General features: G+C 33.1%; 1 protein-coding gene across 1 annotated transcript in view; it reads right to left on the bottom strand.

The window, feature by feature from the left end:
* The window catches only part of LOC108728377 (defective proboscis extension response 8), a 37,484-nt gene that overhangs the window by 11,742 nt on the left and 5,000 nt on the right, over positions 1-20,742 (bottom strand). The window contains exon 2 of the mRNA XM_018456901.1: positions 8,748-8,914. Coding sequence (XP_018312403.1) covers positions 8,748-8,914 — 167 coding nt within the window. The remainder of the gene's footprint in view (positions 1-8,747; positions 8,915-20,742) is intronic.

Here is a 20,742-nt window from a genome sequence, read left to right as displayed (position 1 = left end):
ATCATTTTTTACTTAAATACTATCAACTTTACAGAAAAACAGTAAGAGACAAAAATTATTTATTTTTTTCTCATAGCTCTAAGAATTTTTTTCAGAATTTTTAATCAACTTTTTAGTACTGCATTTTCTTATTGGCAACTATTTATACCAACATGAGAAAATACGATATAAAAAAATTCTGAAAAAATTTTCAAAACTTTATGAGAAGAAAATAAATAATTTTTGTCTGTTGCTGTTTTTATGTAAAGTTGATAGTATTTGAGTAAAATATTATTGAAAATCAATATTTAGCGATTTTTAGTAATTAATATCTTGTTAATTATTGAGAAAATTGTAAAATAGTACAGGACTTTTCGACTGAGTTTAGTCCGCTCTATTTACATAAAAGCGCTTGGAAAAAATTGACGGGACACCCTGTATATATTGGCGACATTCAATTTTTGTTTGCGCGAAAATTTTTTAAGGTGATTTTTTAATAAAATGCCGAAAATTTGGGGTACTTCACCGGGATCCATCCAAAATTACAAATATCTGCATAATTTGGATAAAATATTAAAACTACGTGTATATCTTAATGAAATAATATGAAACATACGACAGGAGAGAGAGAGAGGAGTAAATCAAGAGCTGCATCTTCATCGAACGAAAACATTATGTTTACTTATCGAGATTAAAATGCAAATTTATGCACGTAAATATCTTTCCAGAATAACAGTTGATCTATTACTTTTTTGTGACTATTAAAATTGTAATTTTTTAAACTATTATAATCTCGTTTTTGTGAAAAGTCTATGGTAAGATTTGTGTGTAGTTAGTCAAAGAAGTGTATATGAGCCTTATCCGTCACTTTATACGTGAAAGATTACATTTTCAACTTTTTTTTCTCTCTTATTTTATTGTTAACCTATTGTAGAATTTTGCACACGAAAATTTCGGTACTTCAACTTTATTACTATATATAAAAAAATTAAACATTTCTATAGTAATTCGATTTACTAAAGAACCACTTTAAGTTACTTGAAGGATGGACATTTCGGGGTTTGTTCGAATATAGCTTATCGAAACGAATGGAAAGAGTAATCCCGAAAACACATTTTTAGCTTATGTATTTTATGGTCCTCGAATTTCAATTCGAATTATACATCAAACGGTGCTATATGATGGGACATTAATCTCAGAAAAAAATTAAGTTGAGTATAGGGGTAGTGTTAAAGATTATTGGAAGTCAAAATGGTTAAATTCCTAATATTTTTAATATTGTTCAAGCATATAAAAAGAAAATTAATGCTTTCTTGATAACAATGAGATTTTGATTAGAATTATTAGTTAGAATGATTTTTTGACCCCCATCATACAGCATTATTTAACACAGTTCGATTCAAAATTCGAGGCCCACAAAATGGACTGAATTTAGATTCGTTTTTTCATCAAGCTAGAAAAGCGTATTTTTAATGATTATTGTAAATAAATATATAAATGTATAAATAATCTAAAAAAATATCTTTCTCGAGTTTATAATAATATTATATTGTAATAAAATTGAGTCTATGGAGTAAAGAATAATGCAACTTTTTTTATTTTGGAAGAAAAGAAAGTATTTGGCGTGATCGGACAGGTTAAGCGTACACCGCGCTTTTCGGATCATTTTACGGAAACTTCGATGTATTAACTGATCGCGGGTTGACGTCCTCTCGACGGGAGTGACGTTGCCATGGAGAGATTCGTTTTGTCCTGGTTCGTCCTGCATCCGGCACCTGCGCCAGCTGGAGCTCTCGAGATGACACGACCGTGTTATTGGCATTAGCGTTGCCGGCTGAAAGCCAAACAAAATCTATCCATCCTGACGAAGCGATGGGGTTGCTGGCGCTGAAGAACAGGACGAGGAAAACAGAGGCGTCGCAACAGTCGTGCCGCGCACACCAAACACGCTGTGCGAATGCAAAATCGGCTTTTGGTAGCTAGCTATTGAAATCGATTCTACAGATTCTGGCGCTGTGAGGGGTTTTCGGTCGCGATCGTTTCAGTATATACCTGGATTCAACTGAATTCTCCATCTTCATGCAGCTTTAAAGGGCGGCTTTTGCAAAATGGAAGGATTACATTTTCTAACTCGAGCGACGCAAATAGAGTCAAACGCTTTATACAAGATTGAAAGCTGTAAATAATTTATAACAAAGTAAAAGCTTTTTCATATTGAAAAATTGAAATATTTAATTAGAATTAAAAATTAAAATTGTATAATATTAAAATATGTTGCAAAGCGTAAAAATGGAATTTTAACTAAAAAATGATTAATTATTTTTGATAGATAATATATTTTCGTTTCGTCAAGAATATTTTATCCGTTTATATATATGCGATATCATGTTCAATTCATTCGAGCTTCGCATCGAAGTGATAAAGGGTTTAAAAGCCACATAGTTGGAGACCGTAGTTGGATCGCGTTTCTAGATTCGCCTATATACGGACTACATTGGGATGCAGATATGATGTCATGATGGAGATTTCGCATTGTCCCATCTCAGCACCGAACCCTGACACTTGCGCGAACCCCCGCGTACTCCAGATGACGCGTATGTGCCATTGGCATTAATCGCTGCATTGTTTGGCGAAATTCAACCGAAACCTCCGCATGGCAATGGTGCACGATACTATGCATGGCGCTGCATTTCTGTATGATTATACGGCTCTATGATTAGGGAAAGCGAAAATACGATCGTGCATTCATATTGCAGTATAAGAATTATGTATTTTAAGAAAATTTTTTCGTATATTAGAGAAAACATCTCTGTTTTCAAAGTTATGAATATATTGAACATACCTGCTTCCAATCATTCATATGTAAATGTATCAACTGTCTCGTTACTAATAAATGGTTATTATCCACTGCATTATATACATGTTACATTAATTTAATATTTTAATACGATGGCAATAATAATTTAATAATGTGATAACGTTTGGAGTTTGTCCAGAATAAATAATGGTTTACAATATTAACGTTAATGTAATGAACTTTAAAGCCGATAATCACAAAATACTGCAAATATATAGTTTTCTCTTTGCTTCATCAGATTTTTAATCTCAAATTCCTTTGAAGTGTAAGAGAAGATTATGATTGGTCAAAACCTTTATGATATAAGATACACGTCGATCTTCGTAAAGAGCAAGAAAAAGAGCAACATGCGCGGTACACTTTCTAATAATTCTAAGTGCTTTAATAGTATAGCATAGCTTTTATTTCAGGAAACAAGCGCAAAAACTTATCCAGAACGTACTGACAGCAGTAATTTAGCTTAGCGCGATTGAAACGAGGTAAAAGCGTGCAGTGATACACATCCTGAGTGATAAAATTCCAGAGTTGGATCTATGTGCAACTCATAAAGCTCAAGGGACTTAAGTGTCAAGGGGTCGCGTGGAATAATCTCGTTCAGAAATAATGTCAATTTTTCAAAGCTGCTTATATTGCATTGAATAAAGACATCATTCGCATGTTCTTATTTATAATAATTACAATTATTAATGTAATACTCCCGAAATGTTGCATTTATATTTGAAGATTGCATAAAGGATATCGATGTCAATAATATTTGTCGCTGTTGCGAATAAATTGGGTATCCAGAACACCAGAACATTTGATGTTTTATTTAGAATTAATAAAATTGAAATATTATATATTCTGACATGTTCTCGTTCAATTATCTGCGTATCGTATGCTGCAGATTACTTGAATTGCAGAATTATATGGAATGAACATTTTGTCCATTTGGTTTAATTCCGTAATTCAGAGCTACGGCGTTGACAACACGTAATTGTGTATACGATTCAAAAATTTAGGACAAGGGGGAAGGCGGAGAAAACTTTGATTAATATTCATAAATCATCATAGGAATATTGGGTAATCATCGAACGGCACAAACGTGAGAGCTGTAGCCCGTGTTTACGATTACGCTTCGTTTATCAAGTTTTTGTATCATTCGTCGAATCTGCCGTTAATCAACAATCCATTGTGGACATTTAAACCGTGCGTATTCGATGTGTGAGCACGATTACGAGTCGTTCTCATATTTATGCAATGAATAAACTGCACGATCGCCAATTATTATCGGAAGGCCGCAAAATGGATATCTGGAAATACAAAAGATAATCACGCGGTTAATGATTCGCTACGTTGTTATGACGTTGCTGGATATATCGATTCAAAGCGACGGATTTATCTACAAGTATATACGCAGTATAAACTACAACAAATGATACGCAACGATATATAATTGAACGAGAACTCGCGTCAGAATATTTAATATTCCATTTTTATTAATATAAAATAAAATATCAAATAATGTAAAAATATTGAAGTATTAAATAAATATATTTATACTGCTGAAATATTAATAAAAAATTTAATTTGAATGTTAACATAAAAAAAGGAGAACGCGATGATATTTCTGATTAATATGAAAAATTAAGCCTTAATAAGAGAAAGGTTCCTATTTTTAGTCAAAACGGATCTTGATGCTTCAATAATGTTCACATGTAAATTTAAAAATATATTTTTCAGGGTGTTTATTAAAATCTTATAAAAAAAAAGTTCCTGAAAATTCCCGAATTTTACAGGTATTTTTATTCAAAATTCAAGGTAAAAAATTAGAGAACTTTTTAAATGCAACTTTAAAGTAAATTGGATTCAAGTAATCTAAAGTTCTGCCAATGAAAGCGCTATTATATGGTAATTAAATAAATTCTTGCGGTAAGTATAAAAAAGATGCCACAATTCTATTTTTTAGTAGAGGAATAAAACTCAAAAACCGATAAATGTATATACGCTCTAGTTACGCTTAAGGTCAATATTACATGCGTCCGTTTTCTGTCGTATGACAAATTTTTCAAGCGTGTTAATTGGCTGCAAGACAGAGAGGATCTCGGATCTCTTTGTTCTATAACCAATCGACATACTTGAAAAATTTGTCGTACAACAAAAAACGGACGTATGTAATATTAGCCTAAAACTTTTGTGTAAATAGAACTAAAGTAACGATAAAAGTAACTAGTGAAATCGTTACCATTACCTCAAAAATGTAACTGCGTTGCCATGAACGTTACTCAGAAGAAAATGTAACGTCGTTACCCAATCGTTACCGAAAAAAGTAACTTATAACGATGTTACAAGTAACGCTTTACTTGCCAATCCTGGATAATACAAAGAAAGTTCGGTACATATAATAATATCAGTGAGTTACTCTATTCTACTGACAATGAGTATTGCACAGTATTGCCTTCTATTGTCAACCTGAATTTTTTAATAAAAATTCGCGAGACACACACAAGAATGTACGAATAGAAATATACACGGATATGTAAATGCCATACTTATTCTAATTGTCAACTTTTTGCATTATTATAATAAAAAAATTATCAAAGAAACAATATTTTCAGAAAAAGACAGAATTTAAATTTAAAGTCAAATTTCAAAAAATTTTTTTAATTCCGATGAAATTCCATGAAAATTTTTTATTTTCACAAGAAAAGAAATCCTCTAAAAATTCCAGATTTTCTAGATAGTAAACGTTGTTTTTACAGTTTTATAAACTGCATGCCAATTCGGTTTATCAAACTTGAAACACAATTATGAACTGAAGCTGGAAATAACATCACAAATTACATCAACCGTCCATTTAAAAACTGCAAAGAACTTATTGCGAAAAATATCACTTTCGACGGAATTCGAACCTAGATCTCTCTCATTTCGTGCGAGCGTCTTATTAATTCGATTACAAGGCACGAAGATATATGTTTGTCGCAACAACCGGTAATTAGTGAGAAAACGTCGTTTTTTTCAAGGAGATATATTTAAAAAGTTCTATATGAAAGTCTTTCGTTTATTTATTATTAGCATTATTATTAAATTGACGATCAATGTATATTTTCAGCTTCAGTTTATGATTGCGTTTCAAGTCCGATAAACTGAATTGGCGCGCAATTTATAAAATTAAAAATGAAATGTATTTGCAAATTTGCATTACTTATACGAACATTATCAAGCATCAAGATCCGTTTTGACGGAAAATAAAAACCTCTCTCTTATTCGATTTATTTCTATCGATATAAAATTTTCATTTACAATCTTTATTATTTTATATTAAGTCCTTATTATTAATGATTTAAACTTATTATATTCGTTAAATTCATTATATTCCATCAAAACAGTGAAGATTGCCAAAATCGATCGCATAATGACGTTGATCTACCTCTTGTGAAGGAAAACCGATCTCAAGCCACCCTGAACAGATTACGATGTCTGCTAATGAAGATGATCATTATCATCTAATTGGAAGACGTATTTGCAGTAGCTTCTTGGTCTGAGCAAACACCTAGTAATGACTCTTGTGCGTTCACAAGCGGTGGTGATTGATCTTCCACAGCGCTTATGATAGCAACGTTATATATCACAAGAGATCCGATCACGTCAACAAAATAAGCTCGAAAGAATGGACGTGTGGTGTAACAGGGCTTTTGCAAACTCAAATGACGAATGTTTCAAGCCATTTTTTTAAATAGAGGTTAAACTTCAACTTCGACGAAAACAAAAATACTCTGTGATTCGAATAGTTTAATAAAATTAAGTGTCATATCTGCTGCAATCGCAATAGCAAACGATTAACTCTCAAACAGAAACTATCAGTTTGATTTTTAGAAGGAAGAAAATATAATATAGTAATTCTTTGAAAATTACCCGAACTTTATTACGAGCACACGCAAACCTGAAATTTAGATGTAATAAATATGCAATTACAGAAGCGCAAAAGATTATCGAAACCAGTTCCGTGATAGAGTGGCGTGATAGAGTGGCGATAAGAATATAGGTATGTGAAACAGTAAATAATAAATTGAACTGGAAAAACAAAAGTAAATAATAACAAAAAAAATTATTTTTTCGTTAAGATATAACCGTAATCTTTTTATTACATAAAAAAAATAGTTTTTATTTAAGAAAATTTTTTGTTACATATAAAAAATATATTTCTTTCATTTAAAAAAAGAGTTGCAAAACTACATAAATTATTTTTTAATTTTAATGGCAAAAAATAACCAAAAAACTTCTTCAAATCAAAGAAATTGAGTCGATGTCAATAAGTAACAAATAAATAACAATTTCACCCATTTGTGATGTCACAGTAACAAATTTTGCATTGCGTAAATGTTATATATGCATTTCATCTCAATACATAATTGTTATATGTCAACCTTATCGCCGTTTCGTATTTAAATCATATCACTTGTTATGTAACTACTATAGATAAAATGGGACGACAAATTTGAGAACATTCTCCGCAAATTCACATAACTTTTGACATCACTGTTACGATCCAAAATATTAAGATTATGTATGAGTTACGAGTTTGAGATGGTATTTGTGTTTGCTGGGTTACGATCGGTTGATCGTGTGTGGTCATGTTATCTCGTACTTATGCGATCAATTCTTTATTCTTAACGTTCTCAATACGTTTATTCAGCAATGCCATTCAATGATCGAATGAATTGCGATATTTCAATGCAAGTACAAATACATCATTGATGGTTTCCTATTTAAAGTTGATTTTACATACATATGTAACATATGTATATTGCATACATAAGTAGAAGTAGAAAAGTATCAATGACGCCTTTTGTACAACGACTAGCTAAAAAGTATAATGTCGTAGAATGAAGAGACCCGGTGATGTGACACTCAAATATCAAAACCATCTGGTACAATCGGGACAATTGTATGAGGGGAATTTTTAAAGCGATATAATTCGTCGACGCGCGTGTTGCATTTCCGTTCACCGTATAAGAGGAGCGGTTAATAATGCAGAAACATAAACGCTAACATCGCCTGCCTTTTTCATGAGACGCCGACACTGTGCACGATGAAGGAACAGTAATGTTTATTTAATAGCTCCATTTACGTTGGACGAACTGCACCTCGGACTTCACCGTGTAAAAACAGCGATTTTATATTTTATAAGCGAATCGTGTCCCTATAGACGTGCATTTGTTTCTATCGCGCGCATAGTTGCCATCGTTAATTGTATAATCGTTATTCATGTCATAATTACATCAAGTTGTAATTACACAGTAATAAATAAAAATTCTTGATCATGAGAAGAAAAACTTGATAACATAAATTTATACGGGTTAAAATATTCAATATCGATTTCAATAACTAGTTAAATCCCCTATAGCACAAAGTTACACAAAAGTTGCAGCAACACTGCTGCAACATTGTAGCAACATTGTATGTTGCAGCAATATTGCAGAGATATTGCTGCAAGTTCTGTGCTATATGGGATGCTTTAAAATCTTAATAAAACAGAATTGCACTTATTATGACTCTCATTAAAGAATCTTTCAAGATTAATTTCTTGTATATTTTACGTATCTCAGTAATTCGCGCATGTTACTTTTTTACCTATACGATTTGGATGACACTTTAACTTTCTATTCGTGGACCATCGATCGATTATAAGGTCGTTTAACGGGTCTCTTGATGGCGAGCGAGCGAGCGAGCGAGCGAGCGGGCAAATCTGGCGACGTGACGCGCCGTTAAAGTATCCGCTACGATCGCGAGGAAGGGTCGCAAGGTCGTTCGTGCGGCCCTACCCTTAAATTATTCAACAGCGACGTGGGGTAGCTGGCCAGCGCGCTGTCCGAGCTAAGATATAGCGCCTCTAGTCACGAACCAGACGATGGATTTTCCGATGGCTCACCGTTCGATTCCCCAAGTTCTTCACCTTGCACACGAGATGCACCGTCTTCCCCACCAGCCCGGTAAAATTCGACTGCATTGAAATGTCGAAGTGAGGACCGGTGCCTGGTGTCGGCCATTCCTCCAGGAAGTCAGTCCGAAAGTTTCGTAAGCATGACGCTATACCACCTAAAAACAAAAGAATCCTTACGAATAATGCTAATTCCAGAAAGATACCATTATTAATAGAAAATTGAAAATTGCGCTAAAAACAGATCTATCGCGAATTGCAATCAATAATAGATTTCTAACAAGATTATCAGATCGATTTTGTATAGCGTTACTTCTCGTTTATAATGAATGGTAAGAATAAGATTGTCACAAATTTTCTATTTCATTTTTAACGCGGTCATACCAGACTACCAAAACTGGCAATTGGAATAATTGTATATCCCGTAATTTTTTAGCATAATAGTGCACTGAGAAAAAAATGGTTGGAATAACCATAATTTAACTATAATTTATAGTTATTTTTGGGGACAACCATAAATTTATAATTGATATGAATTATAGTAACCTGAATTATGATCGTAACCATCATAATATGTATTAATTCATTCAACTAATTGTATGATTATCTTACACGTAAATCATATTTGCATAAAGTAAATTATACTATAAAATATTGTAATTATACATATAAGATTATTATTACTAATATTATAGCAATAATAATTATAAAAATGATGCTCCTATAATTATAATTATTTTACCATGCAATTACAATCATAAATATGATATACTTTTCTCTCAGTGTGCAATAGCACACGTTTAATATCGTCGTTGAATGTTTCGCGTATGGAAAAAATAATTTTACTAAAAATTTAGGTAGATTTAAATTTAAAAATATAATTTTGTTGAACCATCAAAATAATTATTCAAAATAAAAAATTCACGCATAATGAGTAGTGCTGCATAAAGTTTTGACATTGTGTAGCACTAGTTCTACATAATTTATTTTGACAATCAAACAAAATAATTTTCAGATTTGAATCTAGCTAAATTTTTAAATACTTCAGCAAAGCAGTTCTTTTAGTGTACGTTTGAAGTCGGTGTCCATGGAATATTCTGAGAATCCAGCAAATCTCTCGGCGCATTTACGATGTATTACATTTTGCAAGGCTACTTGAATCTCAAAACGCGGAAACTCCACATCAACCCGTTAACGTTTGCGTCACATCGGAGATCGTACGTTGCATCAACGTCACGGATTGTCGCGTCACATCAGTCGTGCACGTGAAAGTTCGCGTGGCAGTACGCGAATGGACCTATTTAAATATATCACATTATATCTTGACGTGACGGTAACGTTTCTTTTCGTGACGGCAGCGCGACGTTACAGCCGGATTTCCCCTGAAATCTGCACGTTACCGTGTACACGCATACCGTGTGCATTTACTAACTGCTAAGCTTATCACGCGTGCTATTCGAGAGATATTTTTTCTCGCGTATCTTGTGTAACGTTATACAGAACGTACGGGTGCGCGCGCGAACGCGAAAAAGATTATTCTATTGAAATAAATTAATTCTGTGGAGGAGACTACTCGGTAGAAAACGCAACGGATTTATTAACAGTACGCGAAGCACGTGCTTTAAATATCAGATTAAGATATAAACTGAAATATCAATACTGTATGTTACGAATTTTTTTAAATCCATCATTGTGAATGTATTCAAAAAAATTGTCGATATTTGGAAAAAATATTTCATTCGGAAAAAATATTTCTGAAGCGTGACAGTTTCTTTTGAAACGCGCGACATGTTTTTTTTCCCAATATTAATTCCCAATGTATCTTTTCTACGGAATAGGCTTTATTTTTCTGTAATAAAAGCTTTCGTTAGGAAAAATAAATCTTGAACAAAATACGAATTGCAAAATTTTTGCTGGAAAAAACGAAAAACTTGTAATATATTTTTATTTAAAGTAGTCCTAGATCCAAGACTCTTTGTTTTCCAATACAAGTATAATACTGTTTCTTTTTAAGTTGGATTTCGTTAGCTTATAACGTTAAGCAACGGTAGTCTTTAATTAAATTCCTTTTTTAACATAAAGCCATTTTACTGTAACATAAAAATTGACAAATAACACTTGCAAAATAATAAACGCAAAAATAGCACACATTTGGTGATTATTTCGTTTTTACATTTTCAGTTGCAGACAAAAATCATCATTAGTATATGTAACGTAGGTAATTCTACCAGTGCAATGTAAATATTTGGATAGCACTCTTCATATTATATATATTATCATCAAATTATCCATATTTCAAACCGAATATCCATGTAATTTCTCTTATTAAGTTTTTATTAGCTTTCTCTCATTCTATAATTTTAAAACAATGCTATGTTATACGCTTTTGCACGAGACATGCAATTGTGATTAAATACAATTTAATTACGTATCTTTCTACCTCTTTGATAAATGCATCCCAAATGCGCCCCGGTGAAATGCTCATGCCGCTACTTTTTGAATAAACAAGCATTTGCATATTTATGCGTTACATTATATAAAGAGTATATTTTCAAAAAAAAAAAAAAAATAAATAAATAAATAAAGAACTTGAACATAAATCTTTGACGTAACTTAAAATGTAAGTACTGGTGCTGTTGCGTGTTATTTTGAGATAACTAATGCAAATGTTCTCTCCGGTGTTGACAACAATTCACGTATAATCCGCAATCTTACACTCAAATTCGCGATTCTTGATTAAGACGAGGAAATACACAGGCAACTGCAGCGGCGCAAATACCTGAAGCGCACGCACGAACTATCGCCAACTCCGGAATTGTACTTCCGGATCAGCTGTGTGCGGGCAAGCACTTTCTCAGTTGCGAATTATATTTCGTCAAGTGCTTCACAAAGCCAGACAACCGTACGCCACGAATTTCCGACTGCACCATGTTTAGGGCGAGTTCGCGATTAGAACGGAATTGCATGTACTCTCGCTCGTTGCCGGAGTTGATTTCAACCGGGATGAAGATACTTGCTCCACTTCCTCACTGTACACGTTGTCAGCGACAATATTTAACCACCAAAGATCCTTGAATTATATAGTAATTTAATGAGGTCAGTCTCAGACGCGATTCAAGTTGCAGAAAGGTATTATTCTTTAATAGCAAAATATTATACATCAATATTAAATTTTATACTACATATTGAGATTAATCTTAAACTTCTATGTAGAAATTAAGAAATATTTACAGACGCTAAAATTTCCATCAAAACTACGATATTTACTACACAAAGAATAGATAAATACATTAAAAAGTAGAATAGAGCTCAATTGTATTCGCTCACTTTTTATCTCATTTTTTATTTTTATAATTAAAGTTAATTCTTTTTTCCAGTCCTCTTTCGAAAAATTGCATTTGTGCGATGAAACCGACGCATTCTTTGTGTTCTTAACATTGCCGCAAGACAATGATTAATCTCCGGACTTTAACAGGAGAATAGCTTCCGGGCTTGTAAGCGTTATAAAGTTAAAGACGACGTAGACGTGCGCGTAATATCAAACTTCATCGATGACGGGATTAAACATAATCGCCGCCGGCGCACTCTATTTCTCTTCGTACCTCCAATTTCGTCGAACTTTTCGAAATACTGGCCGACGTGTCACGACGTGCTATTGCGGATAAAACGAAACTTCGAAACGAATGGGTTTTCCGTAGCGTAACGTCGCGCACGAGAACCGCGTGCTCGCGCGTATTGTCATAAAATAACCCTCGTAATTGCCTTTCAAAACTTTTCGCTAGTAGAAGCACTTCCGTGACGGGAGAGCAGAATTCTGCCCAGGTTCGCGAGACCGCCACTCATTGAGTCCGTTTGCCGTGAGGCCTCTTGCTGTTCGAGGCGTTCCTTCGAACAGGACCTGTTCGATGCAGATATGCCCGCACGAGCCTCACGTCATTTGTTTTCTGCTCGCGAAATTAATTTTCCTACCTGAATTCTTTTGTAGGAACTTTACCATTGCACGTTTCATGCGAGAAAAGTTCAGTTCGTGCACCTTTCATCGAAATTTCCGAGCGAAGAATGCGCGCCGTTTGGAACGACGATATTTATTTCCGTGCCGACGTATTCAATTAGGATTAAGTCAATTGAGATATAAATTATAAATATCTCCTTTTTATGCTTGGCTAGATTTTTGAATACCTGTAAATGTATAGAGATATTTCTTGTAGGGACTACATGAATATATCTATAATTAAATCTTTCTTTTTTTAAATCAATTTATCTTCATATTTAGTTTGTTCCAAACAACAATAATTGCATATTTGCTAAATTATCTTTGTACAATATTATCACAGAGAATTTTACACAATACTATCACAAATAACTACTAATATGAATTAATCTTATGTGATTGCTATTACGCTTTGCGTTCAAAATAGAATGTTTAAATATGTATACGCATATATGCGTGCATTAGCTGGGTACGAAAGGGAAATATTAATCACTTCGTTCCATATGCAAATTAAATTATACGGATGTGGAAATAGTTGATAATAAGTAGACACGACATTTCACGTTCTATATTTCGGTCCCAATGCAATAATTTTTCGTATGACAAAACATCCGCGTTTTCGCATCTTGTCGACAATTGTTATGATTGTTAATGCAAGCGAGCAGGCAAATGATTTAAGTGCACTTCTCGATGATGCGTGAAAAACGGTCGGATTAAAATCTCCTTAGTGGAACGCTACTTTGTTGACGCAATGGGCTTGCTATTGATTCGAACGACCGTCGGTGGATCGATTTTATGGTCCTTTTAGCCGGAAGGGAGTTGAAACAAGTTCATTCCTGATTATCGGATCGACCGAGAGCTGTTCTGTTGTGTTAGAAATTAATTTTGTTCCGGAAGCTACGTGAATACGGATTTTCCCTTCGTTATGTTATCGACAGTTTCGGATGTCACTTTATAGTTTCTTTTTATTAAAATTCGAAAGAACAGTTTAATTTTTACGTTACAATTTTACTGATTTCGCTGAGAGAAAAAATTAAAAAAATATTAATAAAGTAGATATAGTATCTCGTTTATTAATATTTCTTTCTTTTTTAATTTTAAATTTTCTATTAGTAATTACTCAAACTTTTAACCCCAGAATGCTACCGATTTACGTAAATTTTATGTAAACGAGATCATTGAGAGTTAAGCCATACCTTCAATGATCATTAGAGGTTCAATCTACCATGCTAAAAGCTACGACAAGCGGAGATAAGTTTTTAAAAATTTTGTTCGTTATATATTAGTTTAGATCCCTTGATGGTCAGCAATTATAATAGAGAGTGTGATAAGTGGTTTCAATTTTTATACAGTTTTGTGTTATTATTTTGTGTTATATATTTCATTTAAGTTAATTATAAAAAAACATATAAATAATTGAATTACATACTCCATATCATTGATATTGAATTCGATAGTATGCTTATTCGGTAATTATGCAGTATAAGGGACCATCCTCCAATGACCTTGAACAAATTTTAGCCGTCGCTCGTTGTTCCTTAAAAAGTTACTAACAAAAAAGTTAATCAATAAAAACTAACTTTTGGACATGACTGCGCTCCGATGAGACAAATTCCCTGCTTTAACAGCGCAAAATATTTTCTTACATAATTTGTGTCTTTAGAGCACAGAAAATTTGTATTTTTAAAAACATAGAATTTGCGTTTTAAAGGAAAAAAATGTGGTTTCAAAGCAAAGAATTTGTGTTTGCTGTGTGTGTTGCAAAATGTTTTTGTTTACTTGATTCATTCAGTATTTATATTTTCAGATATTGGGTATTCCTTAGCCATTATGTCAAACAAAGCGTCTAATCGTTCATATGTATCAAATACTTTTTTGAATATGAATTCTGCAAGGTAATGGACGAAATGGGATTGTTTTTTCCTTTTAAGTTAATCATTAGATGTGTTTATAAAAGTCTAAATTACAAATATTTTCATTAAAAATGAAAAATGTATAAAAAAACTTGTTTACGTTTATTAAGAGTGACCTATTTGCTATTTGCGAGAGAAGGTGGTATTATGGCCAGTGTAGATATTGTAGCCTATTTTAATATCTTCTCTATTAAGTGGTGAATTCTAGCGATTACTTATGGAATTATACCAATATTACCAATATACCAATATCCAGCGCTTATTATAATGTATTTTTTACTTTCTAGTATTTCGAAACGTTTCTGAAGTATATTTTAACATTTAATTACATCTACTTTCTCATTTTTTTTAAACTTGAACGTATTATCACACGAATATATGCATATTTTTGAGTGTGTTGTTTGATATTTAATATTTTATTTGACTGTATATATTTTGAGTTATGCAAATTTAAACAATAGCATGACATTTTGCTGACATGGCCCTCTATGGATATTGATTAATCACGGTCTCTTTTTTGAGGTTTTTATATCAAAATAATTATTTGATAATCGATTGTTAATCTATACTTTGTATTACGTGTACTATTTCATACTAACTGAGATTTTTAATACTGAACAGCTTATATGAAGAAATTGTGTGAATGTATATACATTTATTTACATACATTTTAAAATGTTTTACTTTTTTGTTAATTTTGTAACCAAATATTATTTTCTAAACAAAATTGATTTTTTAAGGCTATTTTTATGGAAAGCCACATTACCACCCATATTTTTCTTCGAGTCATTATGCAATTACGCCACATTTTTATTAATAGTGTTCTAAGTAATAAATATTTCATAACTTTGAGTCCAGAATCGATTCAATAACATTTTAACGAATGTAACTGTCGAATTTTAAACTTAAATATTGATTATTAACAAAGTTATTGTGTAAAATATAACTGGGATGCCATAATATCATCTTCTCTTCTAATTAATATGTAAAATTAATATGTAAAATTTATAAATTAATAGCAATATTGTTACTCAATATCAATATCCTAAGGTTAATGTAATCTTTGTTAATCTTTGCATATTTTTTCCAATCTTTCTAATTAGTCTATCAAATACTACTTTTTATTCATAATCAACCTATATATCTGTCTATTGTAAATATACTATGTAAATTTAGACACTCTCTTCTTTTCCTCTTTGATCGGCCCTCAAGATATTCTGAACACAGAAAATAGCTAAAGATAAAGACGCGTTTGCAAAGCAAGTTTATCATAGGCGACGGATTATCCATAATCCTTCGCCGGAAATTAATTTCGCGCTCGAATCCACAGGAACGATTTTTGTGCAGGTTCGATCATCCGCCCGTCGCACATCATCGTTGTCTTTCCGATCTCCCCTGATAGAATTTCAACAAAATCGTTTTGATATTACGAAGAAATCACAAAGGATATCACTGCAAATTGATCGAAATTGGAACTACTTCGAATCCTAAACTAATGGAAGAAAAGATAGGAATGTGGGTACCAGTGTAAGGTATATCTACTCGTATTAGTAACCTTTCGTCTTTTTTTTGCAATATGTCAGATCGATGCCGTTTCGTGCTCATCCGTAAATTGTAGAAAACTGCTACAACCTGACGAAGGATCGAGTATATAGATCTTATACACGTTACAATTATTTCAGACCCTAGCAACGTCCAGCGAGAAAGACTCAGGCATCGCTATCATGCCTCATTCGTCAACCTAGAGAGAGATTCTTTTGGACATTGAAGGACAATGGTTGGTTTGACCAACCAGCCGCAAAATCCTATTTCCCGTTGTACCTTGTCTCTCTCTCGCAATCGGGTTCCTCTCCACAGCCGGATAAACCAACTTTGTTTCCTGGTACTCGAATACTCTGTATTCCCTTTTTTACTTCTTTTTCTTCTGCCAGACAGCTAGTGCGAGCTTCTGCGGGTAGCGGTCGCGTTTCGATGGATGGAAGAAGAGAAAGAAGAGAACGGAAGAGGCCACTGCAATTGCAAAAAGCTTCGAATCGAATGTGTCTGCGTCATTGGTATATCGGTTGAGGCAGTCAGAAACGTTTGGAAGATCCAACTAGAAGAATAGCATTAGTTTGTTTGATTTGACGCATCGAACTGATTTATTTAAATAGATTAACCAATTCATTGTTACAATAGTTAGTAATCTGAGCACGCATGTGTTTGCATTTATAATTATTTTATAGTAATTAATATTAAAATATAAAACCGTAATCATTGAATGTTATAAAAGTAATAATGAGGACGGAATCATATTTCTAATTGTATAAAGATATGTGCGATTCGAAATTTTGAAATAATTAAAAAAATGTGATCAAAAAGATTTCCATCAAAAATTTAATTTCAATTAATCTAAAAATTCGTATATTGAATATTAACGTTTTCATTACGTTACATAATATTTCAATTAAAAAATTTAAAAAATATTGGATATTAATATAAACAAATAATTTAATAAAATAAAAACTCTTTCGCGTACTGCAGCGAGACATCACATTATAAAGTTAATAATAATTGTTAATTCTGTTTAATTTTACAGAGTGCAACCATATTCCAACAAATTTTCACGGAACAATTAGAAAATATTTCACAACAAACAGTTCGTAGCTGCAAGAGAAGTTTCATAAATAATCAAGTAATTTCGTGTTTCAGTTCATTACATTTTTGATGAGTCCTCTCTGCGGAGACTACATTCTTTTATATATATATATTTCCGATTCATTATAGAGATCCATTGTGCTTCGCTCCTATATTTCGTATTCCGTATTTCGTATCGATTTTACGGAAAGCAAATCTCTGAGCCATAACGAACGATTTGTATATCCATCCATTTATCCATCTACATAGCGAACGCCCGGCCCATGTATACCTATCTACCTGTTTACCCATCTACCTAATGTACTACCTACTTGCGCGCCTCGAAGTTAGTAGACTTTCCGTCTTCCATCGAGCACACGCTGCACACCCGGGACTCTCGATAGGGAGAAGATGGGGCGTAAGTAACTATCGCGAAAACTTTTCATGCCGCTTTTACTCCCGGTTACAACATGCTTCACAAGATGGAAATAGCGCTTGGCACTGCTATGTGACCTCGCGCGAACTCTGCCATCCGGCGGCTGTCAGTGTCGCTAATTTCCGATCAGTCATATGATGGTACATGTGAGGAAGCTCTTAATTCTTCCATTAATCTCTCATCGCGCCATTACCTTGCAAATAAGTAACGTAAGAAAGCAATGTCACACGTCGTTCCTATTTTTGTTGAACTTGCTCGATTGTTAACGAATCTCGCTGTCTATTTCGTTTCGTTAACATCGCCGCTAATGAAGACACAGTACGTCGGCGGGAAAAGCGCGTAATTTCACTAACTTTATAAAGTCCGCTGTAAAGTTTATGAGATTCGTGATTGTGTAAACGCAACATTAACACGCAACTCTCGGAGATACGCGTCGTCTCTTCTGAATAACGAAGCGAGGATCGCCATATGTCGACACACATCCTACGAGTCGTCACTATTACGATAACCTACGTTCCGGCTCGTTAAGTTTTAACACAGTCGATATGTCTATGTTGCGTAATTCTCTGTCTCTCTGATAATGTTAATAATGACGCGTCACATTGCAAATCGTGAAGCATGATGGGCAGAGAGTGCCGCGAGAAGCTGTTAATGAGTTGTTAGATAATAAACGCCTGGAGCCGTGATGAACGATGAGCACGTGATTGCGACGACGCAGGATCGTCGGAGCGATGAATCAATTATAGTGCGTCAAATATAAATCATTTATTTTTGATCAGCATATGTTATATACGATGTATTTGAAAAAGATTAAATTAAAGATTAAATTAATTTCAGCTGTTCGTGAGTTAATGTGTCATCGCAAATGGAATATTAATTTCGTCTGTTATATAAATTTTCGATAAAATTAGAACGTCGTGTTTTGCGTCAAATTATTATCTTTTTCAATATGCTAATATATATCGTGTTACATTTCCAATTCGATTAAATTAAAACTATCTTTCGCGGTCGGTGCGATAGTAGTTAACTGAAATTTGAATTTTAACGATGGACCATGTGCGGTTTATCGCCGTCGTTGTTTTTAATTATGCCGTCACACGTGAAAATGAACGAACAAAGACGTGCAACCGAGAATGGGAAAAAATCGCGCTTACGATGGGAAGTAATATGGAACGCAATGGTATTAAGCGGAGTTATACTTTCTTGTGTGTCTTCTCTTTTCCGAACGTTTTAGTTACGAGCCGTGACAGTTGTGCCGTGACACATTTCATTCGGTGAAACGCATACAGCGACACGTGAGAAAATCGCCACGAGTTTTCGCAATGACGCTGATTTCATCGAAGAAACTTCAGCGCGAATTCAGCGTCGCACCGTATAAGGATGAAAATTACTACCTACATTAATCCGCGTGTAATTCCATCTTCCCGGAACTTCACCGATGATTCTTATATAATCAGATAAATCTCAACCTTTACTTTGATACGTTTCTTTGAAATAATTTATAATTATCTCCGCCTATATTTCTTCTTTTTATAGTATTAATACAAAGCATAAAGTATTAGAAAAAGTATAAGACATGTTGCAGAGATAACTTAAGTTTACTTACTGTCACCTTACTTTAACTATCATTTAAGTATTAGTGACAAAAGTATATAATTTATCGTACATGTGTAGTATAAGTGTATATGTACGTACAATCGCGAAGCGCAGTACTCTGTAATTGAAGCTACGGCTACATGTAGGTCGGTTAAAATATGCACGCGTTGTCATTGCAGAGTCGCTGCTCTTTTTTTCGTTTTATATACAATCTCTGTGAAACGTTATTTTATGCGTATCCGAGTGAAATGGGAACTTGGTGGAATTTCGACGAAGTGCGAATTTTATAAAATCGAAAACTGCTCAAAGCGTAAACGATTGTACGTTGTGCTGGCGATTAATATGTATTATTATTGAAAACTTTTATCAGCAATTCGTTCAGCCATTTGAGCTAAAAATTAACACAAATTTGAATGCTGATCGAATGTGCCTGTGACCTAATTTACATGATGCTTTTTCACTAGCATGCTAGTTCTTTAGCGAACTAGAAAACTAGTAACTAAAAATATATTACTTTATATAAGTTATGTATTATATTTTTAGAAAACTCTAGTAGTGAAAAATATATAATTTATATTTTTCAGCTGATATAGTTTTTACAATTTGCTAGAATATTAATTGTTAGTAAAAAAACATCGTATAAATCAGATCTATTTGATACATTTTTGTTTAGTCATCTTGGCAATATCTTATATATATATATATCACGAATGAATATATAATTGACAGATTCAATCCTTTTTTCTAAAAGAAACTTATATCTCCGGCGTTATACTGATCAACGAATTTCTTGAAACTATATCCTGTATATTTTTATAAGAAAGTTTGAAATACGTCGTTTGCGCCAAGTGCCAAATATTGGCGTATTTCCGAGAAAATTCTCAACCTTTTATCCATCTGTTTCTACTTTACTAGTAGAGACGATGTGCTCAGGATGCGTTAAGAATTACTGTACAAATTTTCCAAGAGAAGAAGTATGAATAATATTATAAGAAAACTCATGAAATATTTAAGGGTAGTAGAACTAAAAGAACTTGGTCACTATATTCATATCCGTCCTTATTTCAAGATTGTCTTAAGTAATGTCTTAAGATGTTAATATGGCTGTGTGATCGGTTTATGACATTTTAAGATTGCACTTAAGACTTAAATATAAGAATTGACTTTAAATGTCTAGCCTATGAAAGAGTATGAAAGAATATGAAAAAAATTAGAATAAAATACTAAAATACGTAGTAAGGACTTCTTATATATGTATACAGGGTGTTTCCAAATTAAATGGCAAAACTTCGGGAGCGTGTAGAGGAGTAAAAAACTAAGAAAAAAAGTCCTATGGACATATGCTCCTTTTTGCTTTGTTTCGCAGGAAATCACGAAAAAAGAAAAAAATATATTTAATTTATTATTTTAATTATTTTATTTATAAACTTTTTA

This window comes from Mycetomoellerius zeteki, unplaced genomic scaffold, assembly GCF_001594055.1.
Source record: "Mycetomoellerius zeteki isolate Tzet28-1 unplaced genomic scaffold, Tzet1.0 scaffold61, whole genome shotgun sequence".
NCBI lineage: Eukaryota > Metazoa > Arthropoda > Insecta > Hymenoptera > Formicidae > Mycetomoellerius > Mycetomoellerius zeteki.
The sequence above is the reverse complement of the archived record's forward strand: the minus strand, read 5'-3'. Positions and strand labels throughout refer to the sequence as shown.